Source organism: Tetrao urogallus (genome assembly GCF_951394365.1).
Source record: "Tetrao urogallus genome assembly, chromosome: 1".
In the NCBI taxonomy this organism is placed as follows: domain Eukaryota; kingdom Metazoa; phylum Chordata; class Aves; order Galliformes; family Phasianidae; genus Tetrao; species Tetrao urogallus.
This window is the reverse complement of record NC_136813.1, coordinates 82,423,434-82,450,743: the sequence shown is the minus strand read 5'-3', so window position 1 is coordinate 82,450,743 and position 27,310 is coordinate 82,423,434. Positions and strand designations below refer to the sequence as shown.

At 43.0% G+C, this 27,310-nt stretch overlaps 1 protein-coding gene across 1 annotated transcript in view; it reads left to right on the top strand.

Annotated features, from left to right (window-relative positions):
* Positions 1 to 511: 511 nt before the first annotated feature.
* Positions 512 to 27,310, top strand: part of SRPX (sushi repeat containing protein X-linked) — a gene marked incomplete at its 3' end in the record, with an annotated part of 43,918 nt that continues 17,119 nt past the window's right edge. Inside the window, exons 1-2 of the mRNA XM_079538591.1 lie at positions 512 to 724; positions 26,643 to 26,702. Of these exons, the coding sequence (XP_079394717.1) occupies positions 655 to 724; positions 26,643 to 26,702 (130 nt within the window). The 5' untranslated portion in view covers positions 512 to 654. The remainder of the gene's footprint in view (positions 725 to 26,642; positions 26,703 to 27,310) is intronic.

Below are 27,310 nucleotides of genomic sequence, written 5' to 3'. Positions count from 1 at the left end.
CTGTGATCCCTTTGTCCTGTCCTGCTGTGCAATTCCCAGAAGTGCTTTAGCTAGGCCAGAGCTTTACTGCACCTTCAGCTGCTTTTGGACATAGAATGTACTGCCTCTAACAGACAGAAAAATGGGGGGGAGGGAAAGAAAAAAAAATCCAATATCTAGCTGTACTAAAGCTGCAGGGCTGACAGAACTCAAACTTCAATCAAAAGCGTTGGAACATCTGATGCTTTGCCTACAGGCCTTGCTTCTGTAGGCTAAGGCTGCTGAGGGAATTTGCTTTAGTCTGGAAGGGGAAAAAATGCCTCTAGCTTTTGTGGTTATGGAAGGAACTCTGACAGCGTGACCCCGAACACCCCAGCAGCTCAAAGGCAAGTTCAAGGACTCCAACCTTTCTCTTCTTAACCTCACGATTCAAGGCTCTGCTCACGATTTTCGAGCCCATCTGCACAACCACTGTCCCCAGTACTCCCCGGGCCCCGCGGGGCGGGACGGAGAGGGGCGGAGCGGTCTCCGCGCCCCGGCGGCGGCGGGAGGAGGAGGAGGAGTCTCCGGCGGAGCCCGGGAGCCCGCTCCGAGGATGTCTCCGTCCCACTCCTCCTCCTCCTGCCCCTTTGCCGCGCAGCCCTCAGCCGGGAAGGGCCGTCGCCGCCGCGCAGCATGGCGAGCCGCTGCCTGCGCCTGGCCGCGCTGCTCGCCCTGGCAGCCTGCCCCAGCCGGGAGTACGAGGGTAGGGAAGGGGCGGCGCGCAGCGGGCGGCTCGGGGGAGTGGGATCCCGGGCGGCGGAGCCCGAGGCGGGCGCTGACCCCGCGCAAGCGGCCGGGCCGCGGCGCTTTGTGCCGTGCGGGTCTCGTCCGTCTCGGAATGGGGATCGGGGTGAGCGGGCGCACAGAGCGGCGCCGGGGCTGCGGGGCGCGGCGGAGCGTTTCGTCGGGATTTGGTGTCTGTGTGGCATTGGGCATGGAGAGGGCTCGTCTCAGTGTAACGACTGGGACAGTAAATGGGGCCGGGTCCTTGTGCGCCCGGTGCTTGGGGTACAACCTTACTTTGTTTTACTTGTGCTTGTTTGAGCGGGTTTTAGCAAAACTGGAAATAAGCTGAAACATAGGCCCGCTTTTATGGCAGAAGAAAATCCACGTTTGTCTGTACCCGCTCTTCTAAAGCAGCTGCGTCTCGTCAAGTTAGAGGTTGCTGCCCTGGCAGGCTGTGCAGGTGAAGCTGGTGTAAAGCAGCGGTGTGCGGTCATCACTCAACAGGTGTGGTCAGCAAAGATCTGTGGTCAGAGCAGAGCCTGCGAGGGGGCGAGGTGTGCATCCAAGCGCAGGTGCCTTATGGCAGATTGACACTGCAGAGAAAACAGGTGGGGAAGGTGTCAAACAATTCCCAGCAGTGGGGCAGTTTTGCTCACTGTGGTGCTGTGCTTTGCAGCCTGAGCCGTCCTCACTGCGGCGGTAGTTCTGGCTGTGCAGGGGCACGAGGTGGCATGGCGATGGTGTTTGAGTCCAAGTTAGTTTTCGTGTTGTTTTTGCTGGCTTGTTGCAGCTATCTGCTTTCCAGAGTGATAGATGCTGGAGCACGCATTTGTGTTTTTTCTTTACAAAACATGAAGGTATTGGACGCATCAGCTGCTAAGTCAACAAGGACAACAGAGGTTTCTATCCTGGCATTTCTCGGAGGACCGCTGTGCTGCCAAGTTCCCTTTATTTTCTTAGGAAGATGACTGAATGCCTTACTTTGCGGTTTATGTCAATGTTAGTCTTCAATTAGTTTGCAGAGGATGCTAATATCCTGTTCTTTTTCTTTCTGAAAGGCCAAATGGAAGTTCTCCAGTCAAAAACACGCTTCTTGCATATCATCTTCAAGCTGTCCACACAATAGTCTGCTTGTTTCAGCTTTCAGTCATTTGCAAGTCCAGTTTTCCCTTTATACTTAATGTCAGAGGCTCCAAACAGTTCAAGCTATCAACAGCTCTATTTATGAACTGTAATACTGAGTTAAGGTTTCACGCTCCCTTTCTTTTGTGATATTTGGTTTTGTTTTTACAGAGGAAAATGTGATCTTTGTTCAAATCTTTATTCTTGCTATGAAATCCAGTTGAACTGTTAATTGTTTGTTTTGTTTTTTTTTCTCGCTGTCACCATCTGTAACTGTGCACAGCAGGTAACAGAAAGTCCATAAGGAAACTCAAATAGCTTCATAAAATAGTTTCAGTAGGATGCATATGTGTGTGGCTGCCTTGAATACAGATGATATGTGCATATACTTTAATGATCTGTTACTAGGAGATGAATACCTTCTTGTAGGCAAAGCCAAAGAATCTATTCTAGAGCCACACAAAGTGCTTATTCTTATTACTGGATTGTTGTTCAGACATCAGAAGTAGTTTAATCAGTTCTTGAATTCATAATTTGATACAACTAGAATTTTCAGTGCAGAATGTTTGTGCACCATAACCCAAAAGCTACCTTGGAGAAGTGTACACATTTTTTTTTATTATTTATTTTCTAGGCACTAAAGAGAGTCTTTATTGACTCTTCCTCCTCAGATTCCTTTTGCCTTCCCTTAGAGACCTTCCCATCTCTTTTTTTTTCTGGTTTTCAGAGCTGTGAAAAAAACATAAATTCTTGTTATGTGTAGCTCAGGCAGAACACCAGTGACTTTATAGTGCCAGGTGAGTCTACACTTGAATGTAGGGATGTTGCTTGTTCAATGATCTGGGTATGTGGAAGTGAAATCCCTCAGCACTGCGTGGTGTAAGATTGCTGTACCTGTGTTTTTTACGTGCTTAATAGACAGCTGTAAGGAGAAGCCAATATATAACAAAAGTAATGGGAAGTGGTTATGCTGCATTAAAAAAGCAGCTTTGTATTAGAATAGGACATTGTTGGGTGCAGAGATGCCATTAAGGTCATCTGAAGCATATGTGATTTTATAGAGCTGTTTTCAAAACCTGTATGAGATGTAAATAAATGAAAAACAATATATACATGTGATACACTTTTAAACATAAATATGTATTTAAAAATGAGCAGATGGAAGTCTGGTTGTGGGACGAGTAGCTATGTCATTGTGGGGCGAGGGGTCCGTTGGTGAGTGCAGCATCCTGGTTCTGCAGTCATTGCGCATTTGAGTTTGTATGGCAGGCTGTAATAAACCTGGCATTGCAGTTAGTGCCTTGATTCCTGTTCAGAGCTCCTCTCTCTTAGAGCAGACTGCAGAGCAGGCAGGGAAACATATCCAAGCCCCTAAAACAGCTGGTGGCCTGTATTGCCAAGGGTGGGGCCTCTTGTGTCAGCTGAGGCTTTTCTTGGTATTTGTTTGTGTTTTTTTTTAATGCATTTTGCTGTCTGCCCCTTAACCCTAGGTGACTACTTTTATAGAAGCATGTGCAAGATCCCCTTCTGTCCTTAGTTCTGTGTGTACTGGTCCTCTGAAGCCAAGTGCACCAGTACTGTGTGTGTGGAAAAGGCTGACCTGGATGTCCCATAGGCTGTCTAAAAAAGGCACTACCTGCCCTCAGGTTGCTTGCTGGCCAAGTAAAAGACAAAATAAAAATCACATGAATGCAAGCAGATGTCCTAAGGTGCAACTTTATCCAAAGAGTTGTCCTTTTAGACCAGTTGGCGACTCTTAAATAAGTTCTAGATAGCTGGATGACTGCATGTGCACTAATAAGCAAGACTTTCAGCAGCAGGGAATCCCAGCAGAAATAACATTTGTAAGTGACCTTAAAAAACAGCAGATATCTTGTTTATATCCATCAAGAATGTTGTCTTCTCTTGATGCTGCATTTGTGTTTCCTTACATGACGTAGTCCATCCTCATGAGCTCCAGTACTTTCCAGTGAAAATTCACGCCACTAAGTGGTGTCAAAACATTGTGCTTTTCTTTCTGTGTTGTCTGTATCCTTCTCAACTCTCTGAAAGCTCAAGGCAGTATACATGAATAGTAGCATTAATGAAATACACTTTTTCCCTTCCATTATACAAATATGAACAGAGTGGATGACAACTGGATTTCATTTGTGGCTGATGAATGTGCAAGGAAAGATATTTGGCATGCTGTTATATCAGCATTCTGTTTAATGAACCATTGGATTGGAAATTCAGACTCTTCATGTATTTCACTCGGGCAAGTTTGTAGGCTTGCTTTGATCTTCCTTACTTTCCTCCTCTGTAAATGAAAATAGCAGAAACATACACCACTGTGAAGTAATTGGAAATACCTATGTAAAACATCTATTATGTAGATACTGATTTATAGTAGGAGTAGAGTTTGGAGGTAGACGTGGACTTCATGTTGTGCTTTCATGATGAACTGCTGATAAAATTTCCATAACTGACCGAAGTCTGGGAAGTGCATGAGGAACACCATTTATAGGGTTGTACTGTAAAAATATAAATGATGAATCCTGTTCTCCTGTTGTTGTTTTATTTTATTTTTGACTCCATGTTGAAATTTCTCGCAAATCAGATAGGCCATCTTGGAGGGGTCACTGAAATAATTGGTAATTCCTAATTGATTGTCTCACAGATTATGTCTACAAATATACTTACATTTTTAGGTAGTCCTACATCTTGAACCCACGTCCCATGCTACCAGACAAGAAATTAGGCAGTACAAGGGTCCTGAGAGCATTTTCATCAGGAGAGATTATTTCCAAAGGATGATTTTGCAGCCTACTGGTGTAACTGGAATGGAGAGCAATGAGAGGACCCCATCACTCGCACTTCCATCCCTACATACCTCCACCCTGATCACACTGCTTGTCTTTTGTCCATAAAGTTTACCAGTAATTATAGGATCAGAGAACATCCTGAGTTGGAAGAGACTTGCAAGGACCGCCCGAAATCAAACTGAGAGCACTGTCCAGACGCTCCTTGATCTCTGATACTGGTGGCCGTGCCCACAGCCCTGTGCATCCCGTTCCATGCCCACCCTGTGGTGCAGAGCCTTTCCCTGACCCCCAGCTGCCCTCCCCTGGCACAGCTCCATGCCATTCCCTCGGGCCCTGTTGCTGTCACACAGAGCAGAGCTCGGCTGGCTGGCTGGCTGGCTGTGAGTTCTTTGCTTCTAGCTATTAATTATATTTAAAAGAACACTAATAAAGCTGTTCAGACTGAAGATTTATGCTGCAATATCTTGGAAGTAGCTCCAAATGGGAGATCTTAATTGTAATGATTCTGATGTTTCCTGTAACTAAGAATAGCTCTGTAAGGGCTCTGCTGCACAACTCTAGCTTGTTCTTCTGCATATCTCTCAATGAAGAAGTAGATTTAGATTTACTCAAATTTAATGAATATGAAAAGCTTATCTTTACTGATGTCTTCTGTTAGTTTTTGTGAGCAACACTTTTTGTTGTTCAAAAACAGATTTTGTTGTGTTTGGGGAAGTAAATGATATCTTTGCTGTGTACCTAATGCACAGGAACATGAAAGCAACATTTATATGGAAAGTTAAGTTCTATCAAGTGCAAAATAAGGATGATTAGAAATCCTTCCCCCACCTCACATTATTCTTTAACTAGTGTTTCTTGGCAGCTGCAGGTTTTTTCCTGAGAGAAATGTCTAAAATTACATCTTCCTCCTAAGTTCTGTGAAGGTGGAACGAGAATGCGTTTAGCATGAGAGCGCGTTCAGAGCCTGGTATCGGCATGCCCAAGTGACTTCTAGTGCATCCTCCATTGGGGCTGATGAGCTGGGAGCTGCTTTCTTTCCCCCCGTAGTGCACACTGACACCAAATAGGCAGTGGGGGTGGGTCGTGCATTATTACTGGTGCTGAATGGTGCTGTGCCATTCAGCTGGTTTTCTGCAGCACATCCCTGGAGATGGAGGCACTCCCAGCTGTATCAGATCGCCCAGCCTCTGCCAGCTTGTGTGATGGCAGCTGGGGAAAGCAAGGCATTTTTGGCAAAGATTTTTGCCGTTTGAGCAGATACCACTCATACAACTTCATGTTTTGCTTAGTGGATAAAAATGTGTCTGTGTCTGAGAACGGATGACATAAGTGGGATTTAGGCTACAAGCTGCTTTCAGATACCATGTTTTGCTTGACGCTTAGGGCCTAAAAATAAATTAGTGAGAATATGTGAAATAATGGGTGTTCTGGATTGCTTTTGTGAGATGCCAGAGGGTCATTTTGTGCTTTTTTTCAAGGAGTAAAAAGTAAAAAGCCAAATCCAAAACATGCAAGATACATATAATAGTTCTTGATTGTATTGATTTGTTTGGAACTGGTGAGTGAATACTTACTTGCATGTATGTGTTTCTTTGATTTGTACAGTGTTCAGATCATGACAAGCAGCTGTGTCTCTTGTGGAAGCACAGACAAAACTTCAGCAGTTTTGGGAAGAACATATGGCGATACATTTTATGTTACTGCTATCTTTTGCTGCAGTGCAGCAGATAAAAATATGCATGTGTGAGAATATTTCGTGTATGTAATTTGGATGATTTGGAAGCTTGTGTTATAGTGAAACTTTGTTTTGAAGCTTCTGAAATTACTATGTTGCTGTTAAAGAAAGAAACCCTTTTCTCCCAGTTGTGTCAAATCTTAAATTTCACGCAGCTTTGAATAGACAGGTTTTCTTCCAATTTGAGATGGAATTAAAGAGATCTGATTTCATTCTTCCCTATTTTTTGCCCCCCTTCTTCTTTTCAGGAAATGTTCCTGCTTTTTAAGGTGCGAGATTTAGGCCTGCTGTACATCTGTACACTAAGAATAGTACTGCAGTTTGGAAGTAGTCATGTATCCAGGCTTCTCCAGCAGTGCCTTGTCATGCTGCATGGCGTACCCAAAGCCTACGCTTAACCAGTGTGGGCTGGCAAAGGGAGTCTCTCTGCAAAGTCTGTCTCCTCTGTGGCTGCCCCAGGAAAGCTGTAACCTACTAAGGTCTGTGGGCCTTACTGGTGGCCCACTGAGGTCTTTCTGTCAGACTTCCTGACAACGGCTTGGCCAGATAGGGTAAGATGTTGCTTCCAGCTGCCACACAGTTGTAAGCCTCTGCCGATTACAGTTCTCTTTAAAGTTTGCAATTTTTGGACGGTGCACTTAAAATAATGACTTAATTTGCATCTTCCCATCCTGAGTCTGTTCGCTGTGGCTTTCTGGTTATAATGTGTCACATTGGTAAAACAGACCAGAGTTAACATGACTCTATCCAGCTATTCCTGAAGATTAAAAGTATGTTGGCTTGCAGACAGTCACTGCTCTAAGCTGCCCAGATGTGCTGGCAGTGAAATGATTAACTAAAAATAATAATAAATAATAGAACAAATAACAAAAAGGTCTTCCCTCTAATTTACTTTTTCTGGGAAATGAGTAGATGTGAGTGGCAGAGAAAGCGATTGCATGTTGAAACAGGGGTATGTTCTTTATTAATGTAGGAAGAAAGAAAGATGAGTTCTTGAAGGTGTTTTCTGTGAAGGCATCTGGCTGGTAATTTGCTTCAGCTTTGTATCACTGATTTTCATGTTTTTAAGGGAGCTGGTTAACCTCTGCCTGCATCCTCTTTGGGGGTAATTTATCTGGTGGGAGAGGACACTTGGAAAGCTGTGGCTGAAAACATTCATATGAGGAGGAAGTGCTGTTATTACTGTTATGTGTGCCGTGCATCATATTAAGTCAAAATGGGTGAGTGTGTTTAGTTAGGGAACTGCCACAGGAAGCTCCTGCAGCTCTTCAAGACTTAACCAGTACGACTTGTGCATGGTTGCTATTTGGGGTAAACCTGTGTGCTCTCCTGACTTGTCTTTCTGTCTGCGTCATTGCTGCTTTGGATGCATTTCCTTGTTCAGAAATGCCTTTATCAGGAATCACAGTTTGATTTTTTTCTCTGATATTTGGCACTTGCCATAATTGCATAGAAAATTGTAGCTGTGAGAAACAGGAGGTAACTTTAACTGTGAGCATGCATTAACTTCTAGTTTAAGAAAATGTATGATCATTTCATCAAATTCTGTGTAGTTCTCTAATAAGAGAGGTCAATGCTTGCGTAAATGACAGCAGTGCTGTTGGTGTATCACCACTGCCTTTTTAATCTATCCACCAGTGCACTGACATTTTGCAGTGGTTCACTGCCTGAGAACTTGATGATGTGTCCGATGGTCTCTTCAGAAAATATGGGCACTTGAATTCTTTTATTTTTTTGTACTTCTGATTGGTGATTTTGTGTTTGTCTACAACTGGATGTTGAAACCAAGAATGTTAAACAGTGCCTTTAAATGGCTTCAAAGTATTTTGCACCCTTAGATACTAGTAATGGCAGAAGGCACGCACTGCAGCACCAGAAGTTCTTTTGTTATATTATTATTCAAAATCATCCTTTTGCAATAATTTTGCCTGCCAGTTTGCTTAGGGACATCTGATGACATTGATGATCAGAGGGCTGGAGTACCTCCTCTATGAAAAAAGGATGAGGGAACTGAGCTTGTTTAGCTTACATAATTGAAGGCTCTGGGGAGACCTCACTGCAGCTGTTTACGAGGGTGGATAGTGATAGGACACGGGGGAATGGTTTTAAACTGAAACAGGGAGGTTTAGGTTAGATACTAGGAGGAAGTTTTTCACACAGAGGGTGGTGACGCACTGGAACAGGTTGCCCAAGGAGGCTGTGGATGCCCCATCTCTGGAGGCATTCAAGGCCAGGCTGGATGTGGCTCTGGGCAGCCTGATCTGCTGGTTGGCGATTCTGCCTTTGGCAAAGAGCTTGAAACTAGATGATCTTTGAGGTCTTTTTCAACCCAGACTATTCTATGATTCTGTGATCTGAAATGTGTGGCATATTTATAAAATGCCTTAGACATTTAGGCATAAGATATATTAAAACACATACGTTGCTTGTATGCAATAAAAACCAAGTTGGAGCTCATTAAAAGATAACACATTTGGTTTATGACTGTCTGTTTTTCCTACTGGAAAACTAAGCCAGTTTGCCAAAGGAATTAAAAATAAGTCCTTCATTTTACTAACAAAGTATTTTCATATACGTAACCCCTCACAATGAAAGTAGGTTCTGATTTGTATGTTGCTGATGGATGCTGTTTTTGAAATATAACTCAGTTCCAAGTTTACTCTTTCGGCTGTGACAAAGTTATCCTTTGTTGCACAAAGACAGTGAAAAGCAGGAGGATGGGGAAAAGAAAAATTCTGTATTGTGTCACATGACACAATAAATCAATGTATTGCTAATGATTTTTGTGGTGTGGAGGCTGATGCTTCTCAGGGTGCCACTTCACACCAAGAAGGGTTCTCTAGTACGTTTTGGGTGTGATTTAAATGAGGCACAATGGTAAGTGAGACAGACAAAAGGCAGAAACACGCCAGGGAAAGGTGTAACAAAGACCTTGCGGTTGGGTGAATTAGCTGCTGCACTATTTAAATAAGCTTTGACTGAAAAGCCCAGCACTGTTCAAGCAACAGCAACAACTTATAGAATCACAGAATGAATCACAGGATGGCCAGGGTTGGAAGGGACATCAAGGATCATGAATCTCCAACCCCCTGCCACATGCAGGGCCACCAACCTCCCCATTCAATACCAGACCAGGCTGCCCAGGGCCCCATCCAACCTGGCCTTGAACACCTCCAGGGACGGGGCATCCACAACCTCTCTGGGCAGCCTGTTCCAGCACCTCACCACTCTCATAGTAAAGAATTTCCCCCTGACATCCAACCCCAACATCTTCCCTAGCTCAACTTAAAACCACTTCCCCTTGTCCTGCTGTTATCTACCCTTGTAAAGAGTTGACTCCCCTTGTGTTTGTAGGCTTCCTTTAGGTACTGGAAGGCTGCAATGAGGTCACCCCGCAGCCTTCTCTTCTCCAGGCTGAACAAGCCCAGCTCCCTCAGCCTGTCTTCATAGGGGAGGTGCTCCAGCCCTCTGATCATCTTTGTGGCTCTGCTCTGGACCCTCTCCAACAGCTCTCTGTCTTTCTTGTACTGGGGGCTCCAGACCTGGACACAGCACTCCGGGGTCTTTCAAGAGCAGAGTAAAGAGGGACAATCACCTCCCTGTCCCTGCTGGCCACCCCTCTTCTGATGGAGCCCAGGATACCATTTGCTTTCCGAGCTGCAAGAGCACACTGCTGGCTCATGTTAAGCTTTTCATCCATCAGGACCCCCAGGTCCTTCTCTGCAGGGCTGCTCTCAAGGACCGCTCCTTCCAGTCTGTATGGATGCCTGGGATTCCTCCAGCCCAAGTGCAAAACCTTGCACTTTGCTGTGTTGAACCTCATCAGGTTCATCCAGGCCCACCTTTCAAGCCTGTCGAGGTCCCTCTGAATGGCATCCCTTCCTTCCACTGTGTCAACTGCACCACTCAGCTTGGTTTCACTAGCAAACTTGCTGAGGATGCACTCTATTCTGTCATTGATGTCATTGATAAAGATGTTAAAGAGCACTGGTCCCAAGACAGCTGGGGTGATCTGGGGGACGCTGCTCATTATTGGCCTCCACGTGGACATAGAGGATGGTGATTAATGGTTCTGTCTGCGGCCTTTTAACAAATTTTTTATCCATTGAGGTCCACCCATCAAATCCATATTCCTCCAATTTGGAGATAAGGATGTGGTGGGGGACCACGTCAAAGGCCTTGCTCACGTCCAGGTAAATGACATTAGTCGTCCTTTCCTATGTCCATCCATGCCAACTCTCCATCTCAGCCAACTCCTTCAGAACCCTGGGATGCACGCCATCTGGCACCATAGACTTGTACACATTCAGTCTCATGAGGCGGTCTCAGACTTGTTCTGCCCTTACAGCAGTGGTGGGGGTCCCCACTTAGAGGTTTAGGGATGCAGGGCTCAGGGACGTGAGAAGTACTGGAATCCTGGCCGCCAGCGAAGACTGACGCAAAGAATTTGTTCAGTACCTCAGCCTTCTTTTTGTCTGTTGAAGCCAGTTCTCCTTTTATGTTTACCAAAGGAGGTACACTTGCTTTGGCCTGTCTCTTCTGGCCAATGTAGCTGTAGAATGTATTCCTATTGTTTTTGACGTCCTTCACCAAGTTCAGTTCTGCCTGTGCCTTGGCTTTCCTTATCCCTTGTCTACAAGTCCAGACAGCATCCCTGTATTCTTCCCAGGTGACATGCCCTTGTTTCCAGAGCTTCTGCACTCCTTTTTTCACCCTCAGTGTGCCCAGCAGGTCCTTGCTGAGCCATGCCAGTTTCCTACCTCCTACCTCCTCTGTCTGCTTTCTTATTCAGAGGGACGGAGAGCTCTTTGCTCTCAGGAAGGCATCCTTGAATAGTAGCCAGCTCTCCTCAACATCTTTGTTTTTAAAGGCAGCAACCCAGGGGATCTCGGCCCACAGTCCATTGAACAGCTTAAAGTTCGCTCTTCCAAAGTTCAGGGTCCTGACACCACTCTTTGCCGGGCCCACATCCCTCAAGATCATGAACTCAACCAGGGCGTGATCGAGTAACTTATATAACTTACATTATGGTTTATATTTGCTTGAATGGTTCTTTTAAAACCACGCTATATAAGTCACTTGTAGTTTCTCCTGAGGAAAATGCTGTGAGGAATCACTGCCGTATCAGTGAGATGCTCTGTGTACGAACAGGGGAGAAGAAAGACTTGGCAGGCTCCACCATGCTGCAGTTTGCAAGTTCATACAGGACTGCATGTCCTCCAGGCTTGTAGTTCTCAGACATCTGCCATACGTCTATTTTGGCCCTGTAACAGTCTCATGAAGACTATTGAAGTCTGGAGCACATATTACATAGAGGCACGGGCTGATGGGTTGCTCCTGCTAATAGTTCTTGCTGGGAAAGCAAGGGTTAGGTTCTCTTGAGATGGTTGAAACTTACTCCTAATGTATTTTCATTTTCCCAATGTAGCTTCTTTCTTTTCTGGGAAGCCAGCTGGATTAGGGCTTTTGTGAAACAATACTTTTCTGTCACATCATGCTTGAGGCATTCACCCAGTTTCACATTGGCAGATGTTGGCACGTGGCAGGCTGCTATGGAACTGGTTGCTTTGCAAGCAAAAGATGCCAGAGAGCCACTTATAGTGCCAAGGGGCAAAGGAGCGAGTGCAGGATGTAGCTCGTGTGACTCCTCACCTTCTGCTGGAACTTGTGCAACAGTGGCTGGCAGAGGGGCAAGGCTTACTCAAGTGGCTGCACCCCCTGTCCCCAGGTACTGAGCAGAGCTAGGATGGTGAGTGGGGCCCACTTGACACAGGGGCTGTGGGGAAGGTCAGCTCCCAGATGGAGCAAAGGGACCTGGCAGGGTTGCAGGCTGGTGTGAGCGTTACGGGGAATGGGATGTGTCTTTGGTCTCCAACCTCCAGCTGGATTTTGAGTTAAGTCCCATCTCATTTAAGATGTATAAGATGTATTAATTCTTAATAGTAATTGAAATGATTATTTCCTTTTCTGTGAGAATTTTTACTTGCATTGTGCTTTTTTTTTTTAGTGGATTTTTTTTTGTCTAGTGTGTTATGTGCTCCCTTTTTGCAGACACATGTCAGGCCTGTGTGAGAAACAACTAGATTGTCTGTCTGACTTTAACAAGACCTGAAATGTCACAACAGAGTGTTTCAAGCGTTGATGTTTCTCTAAGTGTGAAATATGGTAGAGTTTTATACTGTCTTTATGAGGTAGAAAGGTCTGATCTTTGGTATATGACCCCTTTTTAATGAAGCAGTGAAATATTTTGATGCTCAAAGAAGAAAAGTGAGTGATATGACTAGAATTCAAACAAAGCTGTAAACCTGTCATATAAAAACATCTCTTTTGCTCTGAGTTTGACTGCTTCTTTCTAAGAGCCTCTAGTTGCTGTCTTCAGGATGTTTATGGAGCTTGAGCAGTTTTTCTGTGCTAAACTGTATCTGTTGGCAGCTGAGATTGGTAGAAGTAGCTGTAAAAGGACAATATCCTAATTAAGTGAACTCAGGAATTTGAAGCTGTTTGCCTATTTGCTTGCTGGAGTTGGTCATTCCTGCCAGACTTTGCTCATTAATAGTCATATTATATTAATATGTCAGCCTCCCTTTAATAAAAGGATTCCAGGTTGCTGCTGAAGGTGTGACGTGGTTATGAAGAGAGGATGAGAAGTCCACAGCATCTACTGGAAGGACTGGGAAAAAATAATTTTCCATTTTCTTTTCAAGTGCATGCCTTTTGAAAAACATATGGATTGGCTTTGTACACGTTTCTCCACACTAAGTTTGCTCTTGACAGTCCCTTTCTAACTGCTCTGGATATCTTTACTGTTTCTGGTAGTTGCAGTGAGTTTTCACTGCCCTTTTCTGCCACGTGTGAAGAAGTAGGGCGTGAATTCTGGAATTTGGCTGTGGTGCATTGAGGTCTTGCACTTGTTTAACTGATTATATTGGTATTTCCAGGTTTCTCCTTTGTCTTAAACCAGCAATTAGGGTTCCAGAGATTGAGGAAATTTATTTTATGTTGGCTGATTTATCTAGCATGGGGCATTTGAAGATGCAGGTTTTCTAAGCATTGACTTTGGCTGTAAATTGCTCTCTGTATATTTCTAATATAAAGCTAATGTTTCTCATAAGTCATGTAATTCCAGCAGATATAATTTAAAAGAATCACCGATTGATCAAAGCCTGCTGTATCCAAAGCCATCAATACACTATTGGTATTTTTATAATACTCTTGTGACTTCTGTGATGTATATCATTAGTGAAACTGAGATTTCCTCATCCATATTCTCACAGATGGCCATGGCAAGCAATTTCAGAAAGAAACACATTTGTCTTCTCATTAGCAATGTAAGTGAGAACGTGGAGAACCTTCTCAATTGGGAATTCCCACTGAAACAAATATTAATGAAAAATGAGTTAAGGTTTGGTGGGAGCATCTCAAATGTTCCTTTAAAATCTGCATTATATATTCTGGCTGTAGCAAATTCTTCTGAATGTCCCTTAGGATATAATTAACATTCATTAATTTAAACAAAATAAGCAAGCCAGTTCTCACCAGTTGGTTTATACGACTTCTGTGCTTTTGGCTGTGAACTCCATGTTAAGTACTGTTTGCTTTGAAGCAATTTTTAATACTTGTCTTCAGGGTGAAATTAAATTCCTACCTTCTGAGTTTTGACAGCAGTTACTTCTTTTTGTTTCTAGTGATGATTAGTTTGCTATTAAATTTTAAGTACCTCTGTACCTGGTTGGTTGCTTTTTGTTGTTTTTTCTTTTTGAGTTCCATCTATTTTTCCATTTTCTTTGCTTGGTTTTTGACCTGGTCTGTGCCATACATGGCCCTTAGTCATTTCTTCAGCTCCTGTTCTCTAGTGCAATGCCTGTGGTTTTGCTTGCATGTTACCTTTGCTAAGCAATAGCAAAAAATGGGAAGTCCTGGAGTCCTTAGAAGTCTCTTTTCCTTCCGAGTGTTCCTGCAGTATTAATACCAAGCGCTCTTAATGCTTTCATCTGTTTGCATGTGCCATGGATTAAATAGCATGTTCTCTAGAGCATGAATTTTGTAAACCAATGTTTATGCTTCATATTTCTCTGAAAAGGAATTCACTCGCATGGAGTTGAAACTTAAAGTAAACTGTGATAGACTTCTGTACTATAGTTGCATTTATGCATAGGAAGTGAGATAATGCAAGCTAACAATTAAAGCCAGGAAGTTCTGCTTGAACCAGTTATATATATGTGTGTGTGTGTGCGTGTATATATATATATATATATATATGTGTATATTTGATCATTACATAGATATTTTTTAAAGTTACACTATATATATTATATATGTGTTTTTCTGAAGTGGTGACTTAAGCAGAGAAGATAAAGAAAAGTTGTGCAGGGGAAGTCTTCAAAGGAGCTCAGTGCCAGCACAGAATATACAGTAGCTCTGCATTGCTTTCAGACACAGCAGGACTCCAGTTATAAAGGAGTTAGATGAGATCACAGACAAGAACTTGAGTCAGTAACTTCACATTTTTCCACTCTCCTATTGTTTCCTGGGGTCTTGCAAAGACTTTCATATGGAATATAGATAGTCCCTGATGTTAGCTTTCAAGTATCAGGATCACTGTCTGATGGTTAAAACTGGGATTTGTCTTTGTTTGCTTTTAGACTCCATGTAAAATGTGAAAAATATTTGTAAAATGGCAGAACTTCCAAATAACATTCACATGTTATTTATGTGAATTGCAGATAGAAGAGAAAAAAAGCAGTGTACCTATTGCTATACTATTAAAGATTAGATATTGAGGTGTGCCAGTTTCCACTGTCTGCATTAAAAGTGAATAAAATTTCTTTCATCTGTCACCAGTTCAGAATAGATCAAACTTAGTTTTCAATCAGTTCCTTTGTAAAGTTATCCCAAAGTCCACTCTACGCCATAGAATATTTTAATATAAGGAAAAAAGAGCATATTGAAATATACTCGCAGATATTATTTCTCTGGATCTTAAAAGTTAAATACATATATATATATGTGTATATATATGTGTATGTATATATATACATGTGGTAGTATTTTTTGCCTCCTCAAAGTCCAAGTTTGCCTTTTCACACAGAGGGTGGTGACGCACTGGAACAGGTTGCCCAAGGAGGCTGTGGATGCCCCATCCCTGGAGGCATTCAAGGCCAGGCTGGATGTGGCTCTGGGCAGCCTGGTCTGCTGGTTGGCGACCCTGCACATGGCAGGGGGGTTGAAACTAGGTGATCTTTGAGGTCCTTTTCAACCCAGGCTATTCTATGATTCTATGATTATGATTTCTAGATTTCAGCTCCTAATGTATGTGGTGGTGCACCTGCCTGCAGTGTACTCTGTCTCCTCGTGTTTCATCCTGGGAAGAAGACTGTCATTTTTGTTTCTGTAGAGCTTTATGACTAATATGGGCTTTATTCATTATAAATTTTTATTTCATAAAATATCCTGAATTGTAAGGGCCCTGTGGCTGTCACCAGAGAGCAGAGCTCAGCGCTGCTCCTCTGTTCCCTGTGAGGTGCTGCAGCTGCTATGAGGCCTCCAGTCAGCTCCTTTGCTATGCACTGAACAAACTGAGCTTAGCTTCGGCCTCTCCTCATGTATCTTCCACTCTAGACCTTTACCCAATTCTATAGCCCTTCTTTGGATGCTCTCTCATAGTTTTAATATCCTTCCTGTATTGTGCTCAACCACACAGCACAGAGCAGATTGGGACAACTCCTTTCCTCTCTGGCTGGCAGTGCTGGCCCTGAAGCATCCCAGGGTGTTATTGGCTCTCCTTTTGGCTGCCTCTTTGGCATCCCTTCCTTCCACCGTGTCAATTGTACCACTCAGCTTGGTGTCGTCAGCAAACTTGCTGAGGGTGCGCTCAATTCCAGCGCTGATGTCATTGATAAAGATGTTAAAGAGCACCAGTCCCAAGACAGACCCCTGGAGGGTCGCTGCTCATTACCGGCCTCCACCTGGACACAGAGCCATTGATGACCACCCTCTGTCTGCAGCCTTTTAACAGATTTCTTATCCATCAAGTGGTCCACCCATCAAATCCATATCCTTCCAATTTGGAGATAAGGATGTGGTGGGGGACCACGTCAAAGGCCTTGCTCAAGTCCAGGTAAATGACGTTGGTCACCTTTCCCTTGTCCACCAGTGCTGTCACTCCACCATAGAAGGCCACCAGATTGGTTAAGCACTACCTTCCCCTGCTGAAGCTGGCTGTCTCGGATCACACATTCATTCCTCATGTGATCAAGCATGGAGTCCAGGAGGATCTGTTCCATGATCTTCCCAGGCACAGAGGTGAGACTCACCAGCCTGGGGTCCTCCTTGCTCCCTTTCTTGTAAATGGGAGTGACATGACCCTTCCTCCAGTCATCCAGGACCTCACCTGCCAGCCATGACTTTTCAAATATGATGGAGAATATGATGGTCATGTTGGGAAGTTCCCTGCCATCAGGTTATTGTCCAAAGTCTGACATAGTTCTTCACCCTTTCAGATAGCTTAGAGACAGACTAGTCATAAAATCATAGAATGACTCGGTTGGAAGGGACCTTAAAGCCTAGCTAGTTACCATCCCCTACTGTGGGCAGGGCTGCCCCCCACCAGCTCAGGCTGCCCAGGGCCCCATCCAGCCTGGCCTTGAGTGCCTCCACGGATGGGGCACCACAGAGCTTCTCTGGGCAGCTGTGCCAGGGCCTCACCGCCCTATGGGGAAAGAATTTCTTCCTAATATCTCACCTAAATCTCTCCCCTTTTAATTCAAAGCTGTTCCCCCTTGTCCTATAAGTATCAGACCACGTAAGAAGTCAGTCTCCCTCCTGTGCATAAGCTTCTCTGAAGTACTGGAAGGTAGCAGTGTGGTCTCCCCAGAGCCTTCTTTTTTCCAGGCTGAGGGAACCAGAGTTATTCAGACTCTTTGTAGGAGATGTGCTCCAGCCCTCTGGACCTGCCCCAACAGCTCTAAGTCTGTCTTATGCTGGGGGCCTCAGAGGCAATATTCCAGGTGAGAGCAGAGCAGAGAGAAGCAGTCCCCTCCCTAAGATAGAGACTCTTGAGTCTCTATCCCTCCCTGCTGGCCGCCCCTCTTTCGACGCAGCCCACGATACGGTTGACCTTCTGGGCTGTAAGCACACTGCTGCCTTATGTCAAGCAGCTGTTGCTTGAGGGTGGCTGTTGACCTGAGTAGGCAGTCCATTGAATGTCCTACGGGGCTCCGGCCGGCCCAGCTCTTGGAAGATGACTTATATGTGCGCATCTGATCTCATGCCACTGGTCATGCCTATCTGTAGGCAGTACCAGTCTCTGAAGTTCTGGCAGAAAACGAGGGTCTGCTAGTAGGATGGAGATGAGAAGTTCTCAATCAAGCTATGAAACCTCTGTGGAAAACAGGGCCACGCATATGTAAAGAGTAAAATTGCTGTGACAAGCCAGTGTAGAAAACAGGATGGGTGAAGGCATGCTGCAGGGATATAAAACAGCTGGAGTTTCCTTCGTTGCCAGTAACTTTGTGCTTAGGTTATGTTATTGCAATCTGTTTGAGCAGCATCAAAGCTGTAAATGATGGAGGTGAGCTGATTCTTGCCAGGATGGGGCAGAATCTGGGTTGAGCTGTAGGCAAATATGAGAGCAACAAAGAAATGAGCAGTACTTGTCTATGTCCAGACCACAAACAGCATATGGACAGAGAGCCTCCTCTTTTATTTTGTCAGACAGTGTGAATTTTTCTGTATCAAGAGCTGTCTATATTTTCCATGCACAACTCTGTAATTGCTGCAAGTAATGAATTCTTTGCCTTTCTGTTATACTTACACTCTTAGACATAGGCTTAGAGTCTCTGTGTGCTCAGAATCACAAATAGCTTCATGCTGCATAATAATATATGTTAGCTCTATATCACATAGCTGTAATGGAGGGTGTTGACTCTTCTTAAATATATAGGTTAAGGAATGTACATTTTGTTCATTTGAACTGAGCTATGTTTCAGGGCTCATGGTGCATTTTTTCCTCTTTTTGCTAGCAGTTTGTGATATTGTGACTGTTCCTGATCAGGAAGAGAGATGCTATCTTTATTTCTCTAGTATTATTTATTGATGAGTTCCTTAAGCAAAAATGGAACTTGAAGTTCCTTGTAGACTGAATAAAAATAACGTTTTTCTCCATTCTCTCCCTTTTGGCTTCCTGCTGGCATGATATGTTGCCATTCTAAATATTCAAGGACTTGTTTTGTTCATCCGTCTCTTTTGGGCTTTTATTTTGTTTTGCTGTATTTCAGCTTTCTAGCAAGATTGCCATCAGATGGAACCTTGTAAAAGGAAAGGGCTCTTGGGTCTTCTCTTGACAGCTTATTTAAAAAAAAAAAAAAAAAAAAAACAACACTGAAACTGACTTCTTCCTCTTTCTTGCACCTAGATATTTCAGTGTTTTTGGACTCATTGCCAATTAAACAGACTAAATAAAACCTGACCATTCAGTCTGAAAATCAGCATTTCACGATGTTCATGTACATAACATTCTGAGTTTTCTCTTTGAGACAAGCTCCTGGCTTGACCCCCACCGCCCATGTGTTTGAATCATTGTGGTACCTTGTGGACTGTGCTGCTCAGCAATCAGGGGAATGTGGTCCATGTGGAAGGAAATGAAGCACAGCATAAGATGAGTGATACTTCTGTTGCAGACATACCAATGTCAGCTCCCAAGTATGTCTTTATTAGCCTGTTTAGATATTTTTTTTTTTAACAGAAATCAACACTTTATTTCAATAGCAGAAGCTATTTTATCTAGTTCTTATATTTTACAAGTCTATATTAAGCACAATGTGATGTATATTATAAGTGGTGTGCCTTCCTCATCCTGACATTAAACCTGTGGTTATACATTTGCAGTGAGGCTCGATAGCAGGGAGCAGCCTCTGGCTGCATTAAATTCCCTGGGCTGCGCACATGTGTTGGCAGGGGAGTCTGTAGCCTCTTGTGAAGTCTGCCAGCTTTTCCTTGACCGCTGTGTTAACGGCCTTCTGCCTGGGTTGGCTCCGAGCCACCTGAACAACTTCCACTCCTATTGCCAGCCTGCAGGGAGGAGAGAAATAACACAAAGCAGTGGTGGAAAGTGTTCTGCTTTGGATTTGCTGTATCTAAGATATTGACGTATGTACGTAAATGGGAATGAAGTTTAATGTTATTTTCAAGAGCATTTCTTGGTTAAGCACTAACTTCTGCATCCATGCTCTTTCCATCTCACCAGTGACTTCTGTGAGTAAAGGGTATGGACATAGCCTGCCTTATTCTGAGTATGTGATTTCATTGAAATAAGTGGGAAATTATACTAGTAGTATTGTTTTCTGTGTCACACAGTGTTTGCAAGCTCTATCTTGTTAGCTGATTGTGTACAGCAGTAGTTCTCTCAACATGTGAAATTCATCTGAAACACATTCTGAAACACCTGTAGTGCTTGCTGTCAGCTGCAGTTTCTTTATAGTCACATAGTCACAGATGGCGAGGAAAGAGGAAAGAGATTGTCTTCTGGGAAGAGAACCTGTGCCTGCATTTTCCTAATCAGATTCATGATTTCTGAGTAATTGGGTGGTTTTATTCCACAAGGCACAAGCTACTGCTGGCTCACAAACTTCAGACATCAGTGACCTCTTTTGAACTTGCTAATTATGAGGCTTTCTGTTCTGCATTTCAATTGGGCTATAATTCTTTGAAAGAGCTGTACTTTGATGGAATCCTATAGGAGGCATGTCTGTTGAAGCAAGTTGAAACCTGTACTTTAAAACATGGTGTTTGCATCTTAACCAGTAGGGAAATACATAGCCCTGAGGGCAGCTTCTTGATATGAGTTTGCTTTCTGTGCCTTAAAGAGCTTACACCTGCAAGAAACTTGCAAGTGGCTTGTGGGTGTGCATGGGAGCTCAGGTCTGAGCTATCCATGTGTGTATTTTTGTAAGTACAGGCAGGGAAGTTGCTAGACATCTCTGGAACATCCAGGCTAAAACATGTAGAATTAGTGGAAAACCTGTTAACTTGGTCTGGATAATTGAGCTGCATTTGATTTCAGGAATATACTGAGGTTCTCTGAGGATCCAACTTCTCATTTAGTCACAGCTCTTGCTGAATGCAGGATTGCTGGGTTTCTATGCTTTTGTCTGCACTGCAAAGATACTTAAGTCTACTGACTGAGTCAGGCAGGAGAATGAAAAGTGTGGCCAGTAGGAACATCCTCTGAGGAAAGAGGATCTTGAAGACTGCTTAAAAGGAGCAGTCTGTATCAAGCCACCTGTAGGAAGGTTCAGTGCTAGTCAGTATCTGTTGAATCAGCTGACACTTCTGCTGCTATGTATTGTGCTTTGATGCCTGTGTCAAAATAAAGTTTACGTTTGTTGTGGGGGATTTTTTTATGCCTTACAGACCAGATGCTGCAGCACACTTGACTGTGCAGTTGGCTTTTAAACAAATACTGAAATGTCTCTGAAGCTGATAACATCTACATATGAGCCTTGCAGAACTGGGAAGTTACATTCAGCCAGTAAAGGATGAGATTAAGAAACCAGCTTTCCATCTTTGCTACCATCATAAAATGAGTGCAAGTGTTATTACACGCAAAATGAAGCTCTCTTATGTGAAGGTTATGAATGAATTCCCAATCACTGTCCTGTTTTGAAGAAGAATAGAGAACATGTGGAATGACCCTCTTCTTTCCTCCCAGTAACAAGTGTTGCTCTTGTCTGCACACCAGGCAAGAGGCTACCTAGGCTCATTTATCTAGCTCTGTTTCTCTGTGAGCAACATAACTGCATTACAACTGATGCTGGAAATTGGCCTTAGCGCTGTATTTTTAGGGTTGGTTTTTTTGTTTGTTTGTTTCGCATTTCCCAGCAGCGTTCCAAAATTTGAAAGGCACTGATCTTTTCTGAACTACATATTAAAGTGAAGTGGTGCTATGTTTAAGACTTCAAGGTTGAGTATAACATAAGGCTACAACTGGCACATTGATTTTAGCTGCTGGTTTTTATGTGAATTTTAGGTCATCTTTGTAAACCTTAAACAAAAGATTGTGATAAAGGGGGGGGGGGGGGGGTAGGGTAAAAAGCTTTAGAAACTCCATGGTGGAAAGTGGCAAAATAGTATTTCTTGAAAACATCTGAGCTGTTACTAATGGGCAGGACTGTAAGTTTCAACTTGCCTAGTACTAAACAAGGGAGGAGTATATAGCTCTGTTCTGAATAATGCCCTTCCTATAGTGCGTGGTAACCTCTTGTACTTCAGTGACTGAGCTTGTATGTCTCAGGGAAGTAAACATTTAAAAAGCTTGTGTTTGTTTCATGAAGAAGACTTGCAGTCTGTAGCATATTTTCAATTAATCAAAGTCAAAAGTTGAGAAATTTGCTTATTAGTCATGGGAAAAACAACTTTGCCTGGCCAATCTGCCTCTTACAGCCCACATTCCTTCCTTTTGTCAGTTATACAGGATTTATAACAGAATAGGACATCAAATGCTGTTCCTGTACACACCTGTGTATGCAGTATCTGCCTCGTGGGTGAACATTCGTGTGTGCATCCCTAGTCTGCCCACATGGAGCCACTCATGTAATCAGTGACATCAGACAGTGGAGGCACAAGGCTTCGTTCTCTTTGCCCATGCAGATAATCCCAGTGTCCTTGGCGTATTCTTGTGCTGAATAACTCAACTAATAGTTATATGGAGCCGTAGGCCTTAATGTTTTTGATATTGTTTGTTGGTACCTTGTTTTTCTGTTTAACTTTTTAAAAGAAACCTAAACTGTGCTGATTTCTCTTCTTGTGCGTTTTTATTACTCTAAGTCTTTGCACTGCTTATGAGGCTTTGGGCAACCTGGTCTAGCAGAATGTATCCCAACTCGTGGCAGGAACTTTGGAGCTAGGTGATCTTTAAGGTCCTTTCCAACCTAAGCCATTTTGTGGGAGTACTTGTTGGAACTAGAATCATAGAATGGTTTGAGTTGGAAGAGACCTTTAAGATCATCTAGTTCTGACCCCCCTATAGACAGGGGGCTATAGACAGGGACACCTCTCTCTAGACCAGGTTGCTCAAAGCCCCATCCAGCCTGGCCTTTAGTTAAACGATCCAAAGAGAAAATGCCTGTCTTTAGGTTGGAGAAGGTGCCAGGTTTTTGTTTGTCTGTTGTAGAAACAAGACAGCTAAGCAATTCTTGATAGCTTTTCCAGTTCTGGCAAGTATTGTGGTAGAACGGAATGAGAACTTTGTTTTCCTACTACAGGTTATTACTGTACAGTAACCAAAAGGTGTTTTTGTGGAAGTTACCTGTCCATTAGAAGGATATGCCTGCCTTAGGCTGAAATGGTGTACCTAAAAAATCTGGTGGAATTTGGGATCTTGTTTTCTGGAACAGTTCTTTCTATCTGCTAAGAGGTTGCACAAAGGAGTAATATATAAAAGCAGATGAACTCTTGAGCAAAACTGAGAGAGGGACAGCAGAAGTTCTCTTAAAACTCCCTCTGCTGTCTGATAGCATGTCTTCCTTCTTTGGCTAAGCAAACCCTGCGAACTGATTGTTGCTCTTGACGGTCAGACCGTGTACTCTTATCTCAAAGTTTTTGCTGATTTATTAATAGGGAAAGAGGAGGGTGATCAGATCCAAGGAACATAGTATTTTGCTCAGTGCATGTTTGGCTCGTCTGTAATTAACACATCTTGTATTGTTTGCAATATTGGACATTGGAATCTGTGCTAATTCAAGAATGCAGCTATATGCTTCGCTTCTCTCCCTTTCTTTTTCAGTGGACCAAAGCCAGGAGAGCAAATATTGGGCTGTGTGTGTGGAAATAGTCATCATGAGAAAGCTGCCTTCACTGAGTGTAGGCTGTGGTTCTGTAAGAGCAGAGTACCTCATCAGATGCTTGACATCAAACATCAATGTCTGCATACAGTTTTGAGTGGATTTAAGGTCAAATAAGTGGCCTCCTTAAGGCTTGGGAGACCACTTAAGGAGATATTTAACTGTTTTTGGAATTGGTGAAGTCTCTAAGGCAGACATCATCACTCTTGGAGGAAATGCAGCAGGCACAAAACACACAAAGACAAAATTGCTCTTGAAACTTTCAGATTGAAGCTCAGTACAAATAAGCAACTATGGTGTGGTGAGCATCTCATTAGTTTGCCAGGTTGAATCCTGAATGTAAATGTTTGGAGAAGGATCAAATTTCTTTTAATGAGTTCTACTTATGCAGGGATTTTTTTATTTCCATCAGCATGCTTGAACACTGTTACCACTCCTCCTGCCCTGTTTCGCAGCCATATCCATGGATTTTTTTAATTCAGCACAGACTATTGGGTGGGTCAATAATGGACAGTACTGGGAGTTTTCTATTAGCTTGCCTGCAGTTGCATTAAAACACTCTGCCCTAATAAAATGTAAGAAAAGAGAATGCTTATTTGTGTGACCTCTGGTTGCAAACATCTAGTGATCATTCTGTGATTGAAGAAATCTTTTTTCCTTTTTCTAAAAGGATCAACTTTCATAGATTAATTTCATAGCAGATACATATTAAAATGTTATTTTGTAAGGTTTTTCTTGTAGTCTGCCAAAACAAAATCCACATCCAATTTCTGTAGGATTCTGCCATTACATGTCCCATGATGGAGGGTAGCAAGTAGCTTGTTGCTTGTCATCCTTGGGAAGACCCAGTTTTTATACTGTGATTATTTTGGCACTTGGAATGCAGAACAAAACTTTGTCCTTTCCTGATTTCGTGGTTGATTTCAAACGTATGTAAGTGCATACGATGTATGTAAGGCTAAATAAAAGCTAAAATAGCAATTGGTGTCACTCTCGGGGTAGTAGCAATGAGGAATTAGGCTCCAGGTCAGGGCTGATGGCTGCCAAGGCAGGGGCTGCCTGCTGATGTGAGCCAGCTTTGCTAGTGGGCTGCTGCTTTTGCACATTTAGCCAGGTAAGGATGCCTCTGTCAAACAACTTGGGTGGGAGACAGGCAGCATAAATATGAAGAAGACCATGTGAAGGTCCGGCACTACTGTTGTGTAAATGTATGGTGGTGTAGATGCATCTGCCTAGGGCTCTGTGCTTGGGGCTGGTTCTTCATGGCACAGCCTCACTCTGCTGGGCGATGTGAGAAGACATCACAGGAAAAATGGGAGTGAGACCCACCAAATGGAAAGCAGGGAAAATCTTCAGCAGCTCCCATGAGCCAAGTCTGTTTTGATTATTAATAGTAAAGAAACACTGCCTGTTAGTAGAGAAGCCCAACCACTTTCTAGTAATAAAATGATCAGGAAGTGGAAGTTGTCAAATAATACCTTTCTGGGTGAGTTCATTTAATTTGTTTTCATCCCCAGTGCATTGTGGCAAATATTGAAGGACAGAGCCTTATTTTAGAGCAGTGCACATCTTTATAAGACCAGTTTTTACTGGAGGACTTTCAAAAACATTTAATTATTTTTTTTTGTCTATGGGAAGGTATCTAGGTAACAGCTGACATAAACCTAACTTGCACTGATATTTAAATGCTTAAGTCACTGCACAGCAAAATTTGGACAACTTTAAAGAGTGTTACCTCACTGTTTTCATTTTTAACTCTCAAGCTAAGTAATTAGCTAAAGTATCCCAATTTCTGACAGAATAATTGATGCTTAGAGGGGTTTTCATTTTACATATCAAGGTTTTCATGAAGCCCTTGGGGATCCCAGTGTGGCTTTTTATATCGTATGCTCCAATTTCAAATGCAATGAAGTTTATGTTGAGAAGTTTTTAAGATGACATCAAAAATTCAACAGCAGCAACAAAAATAAGGAATCCAGAGAGACAGTTCTCAAGTGGTAAGAAGTTTGTGCTATATAAAACTCCAGATTTCATAGGAGAACTAGAAATTAGCTTCGTAAGAACTGAACTCAAAGCCTTTGAAAATTGGTAGAAAAGTGCCCAGTGATAATAATAAGCTTTGAATCAGAAGAAATTTATTTTGTTGCTGATTTTATTGAATGTATGACTTTATTCTTTCCCATGCAGGGTTCCAAAAGGTTCACATAGCTGCAGTATTGGTGTAAGGCTTAAGTCTGGCGGGGGGTGCACTTGTCCTTCTCTTCCCTGCAGCCCCCAGGTGGTGCTGCTAAACACCACAAACTGGTCCTGAGTGCTGGGTGCTTGTGCCTGATGTTCAGGTAGTAAGGCAAGATTGAGTCATGAGCAATTCAGAGTCTCTTCTTCAGGTGGCCCAAGCTCTCAGAAGCAGTGCTGCAGTTGGGGGAGGTGCCTTTTTGCAGCAGGACCCAATGCATGCAAGTTTCTTCCATGGAACAGCTGCAGATCCTAGACTGAGTTTCTTCTTTGGAGTTTTGAATAAAATGGCAGGCAAGTAGATCAGGGCACCTGCATTTGCCATGGATTTCAGCTCATTGGCTTAGCCTAACAGTTGCTTTGTGCTGTCGTATGAGGAGGAGAGGGATTGCCTCTGCCTTGGCTGGTGGGGTGAAGGAAGGGTGCTGCCTTCCTGCTGGTGGCTTAAACTGGAAATTTAGAGCCAGTGGCACAGATGGAAACATGTATAGAGAGAAGGAAGCTGAAAGAAGCTGTGATGCGGGAATAATGCATTGGTTGTACAAAAAATACTGAAGTAACAAAGTGTGTTTTCCAGAGGTTGGTAGGGTAGGAAGTAAATTTTCAGTGGTTTCTGAGCAGTTTGGATGTGGAGTCTTTTGGCAGAAGACTGCTTGATACCAAACTGTGTTCTTGGTATGAGTGTAACTCGCGTGCTCTGGTTCTGTATGAAAATCACAGAGATTTTGAGGCTTGTTCTCGACTTACACACTTCTCACTTCTGCTGATGGCTTTTAACAGCCATTTACACTATTGGAACCATTTTATAGTGAATTCTTTGGAGTGTCCCTCCACTTGTTCCTCTGCTGCTCAATAGATCATGGAAGCTGAGCTTTCCATAGCAGAGGAGCTATGACTGGAATTGTGCATTGAGGCATTGCACAAGACTGCTCTAGGAGCAGTGAAAAAGATTTTTATTTCACTTGATTATTAAATCAATTTACCCCTTCCAGATTCACTATAAATTGTTCTGCTATGAATCTGAGCTTCAGAGAAGCCCATACTGATGCCATTGCATAGATCATTGCATTCTAATCTTGCATGTCTTTTGGCGAAGCTTTCTTTTATTAATTTTTATTTCCTTTCTTGCTGCAGTTTTTTCTCCTTATTTTTCTATTGTAGGATCTGGAATTTCACCCCTTGAAGATGACGAAGATGCATATGCACGCAGTAGATATAAAGGTGAATGTTTTGCTTATGTGCCAATAAGGATCAGCTGGTTGCTGGGAGAAAGCTTTCTTCTTTTTCTTTTCATAGATTATAAAATCTTGCAGATCCAGCTCCATGTTGTTACTGCTTTTTTTTCCCCCCTCCATGGATTTGAGATCAAGGTTTACTTTTTACCTTTTTTTTTTTTAATTATTTTTTAAATGATGGAAGTTAGACCAAGTCTCAGTCTCCACTCTTATGCACCTGAGTAAGTAACCCTTGCACTGCCTTGGCTCTTGGAAGTTCAAGTTTGCAAGATCATGAAAATCTATGAGGAGCTTCTCTTCTTTGTTCTTCATACATTATAACAAAACCATCAATGATAGCTGACTCAAAGCTTGCGACCATTGATGGTAACGTGTAGAAGAACATGCAAGAGAACTTGATTTTCATGACTTTTTTTCATAAAATTGTTCTCATTTTAAGCTAACTTGCTGTCTGTAATGCTGTGTTTAACGGAAGAACATTTCCATTCTAAAACAGTTACCATAGCTGGAGGAAAGAGCGGATGGGCATGCATGTTTATAAAGCAAATTCAGGTTTTCTTCCACATTGCAGAAGATTTTGCTCTTCAGCAAGGC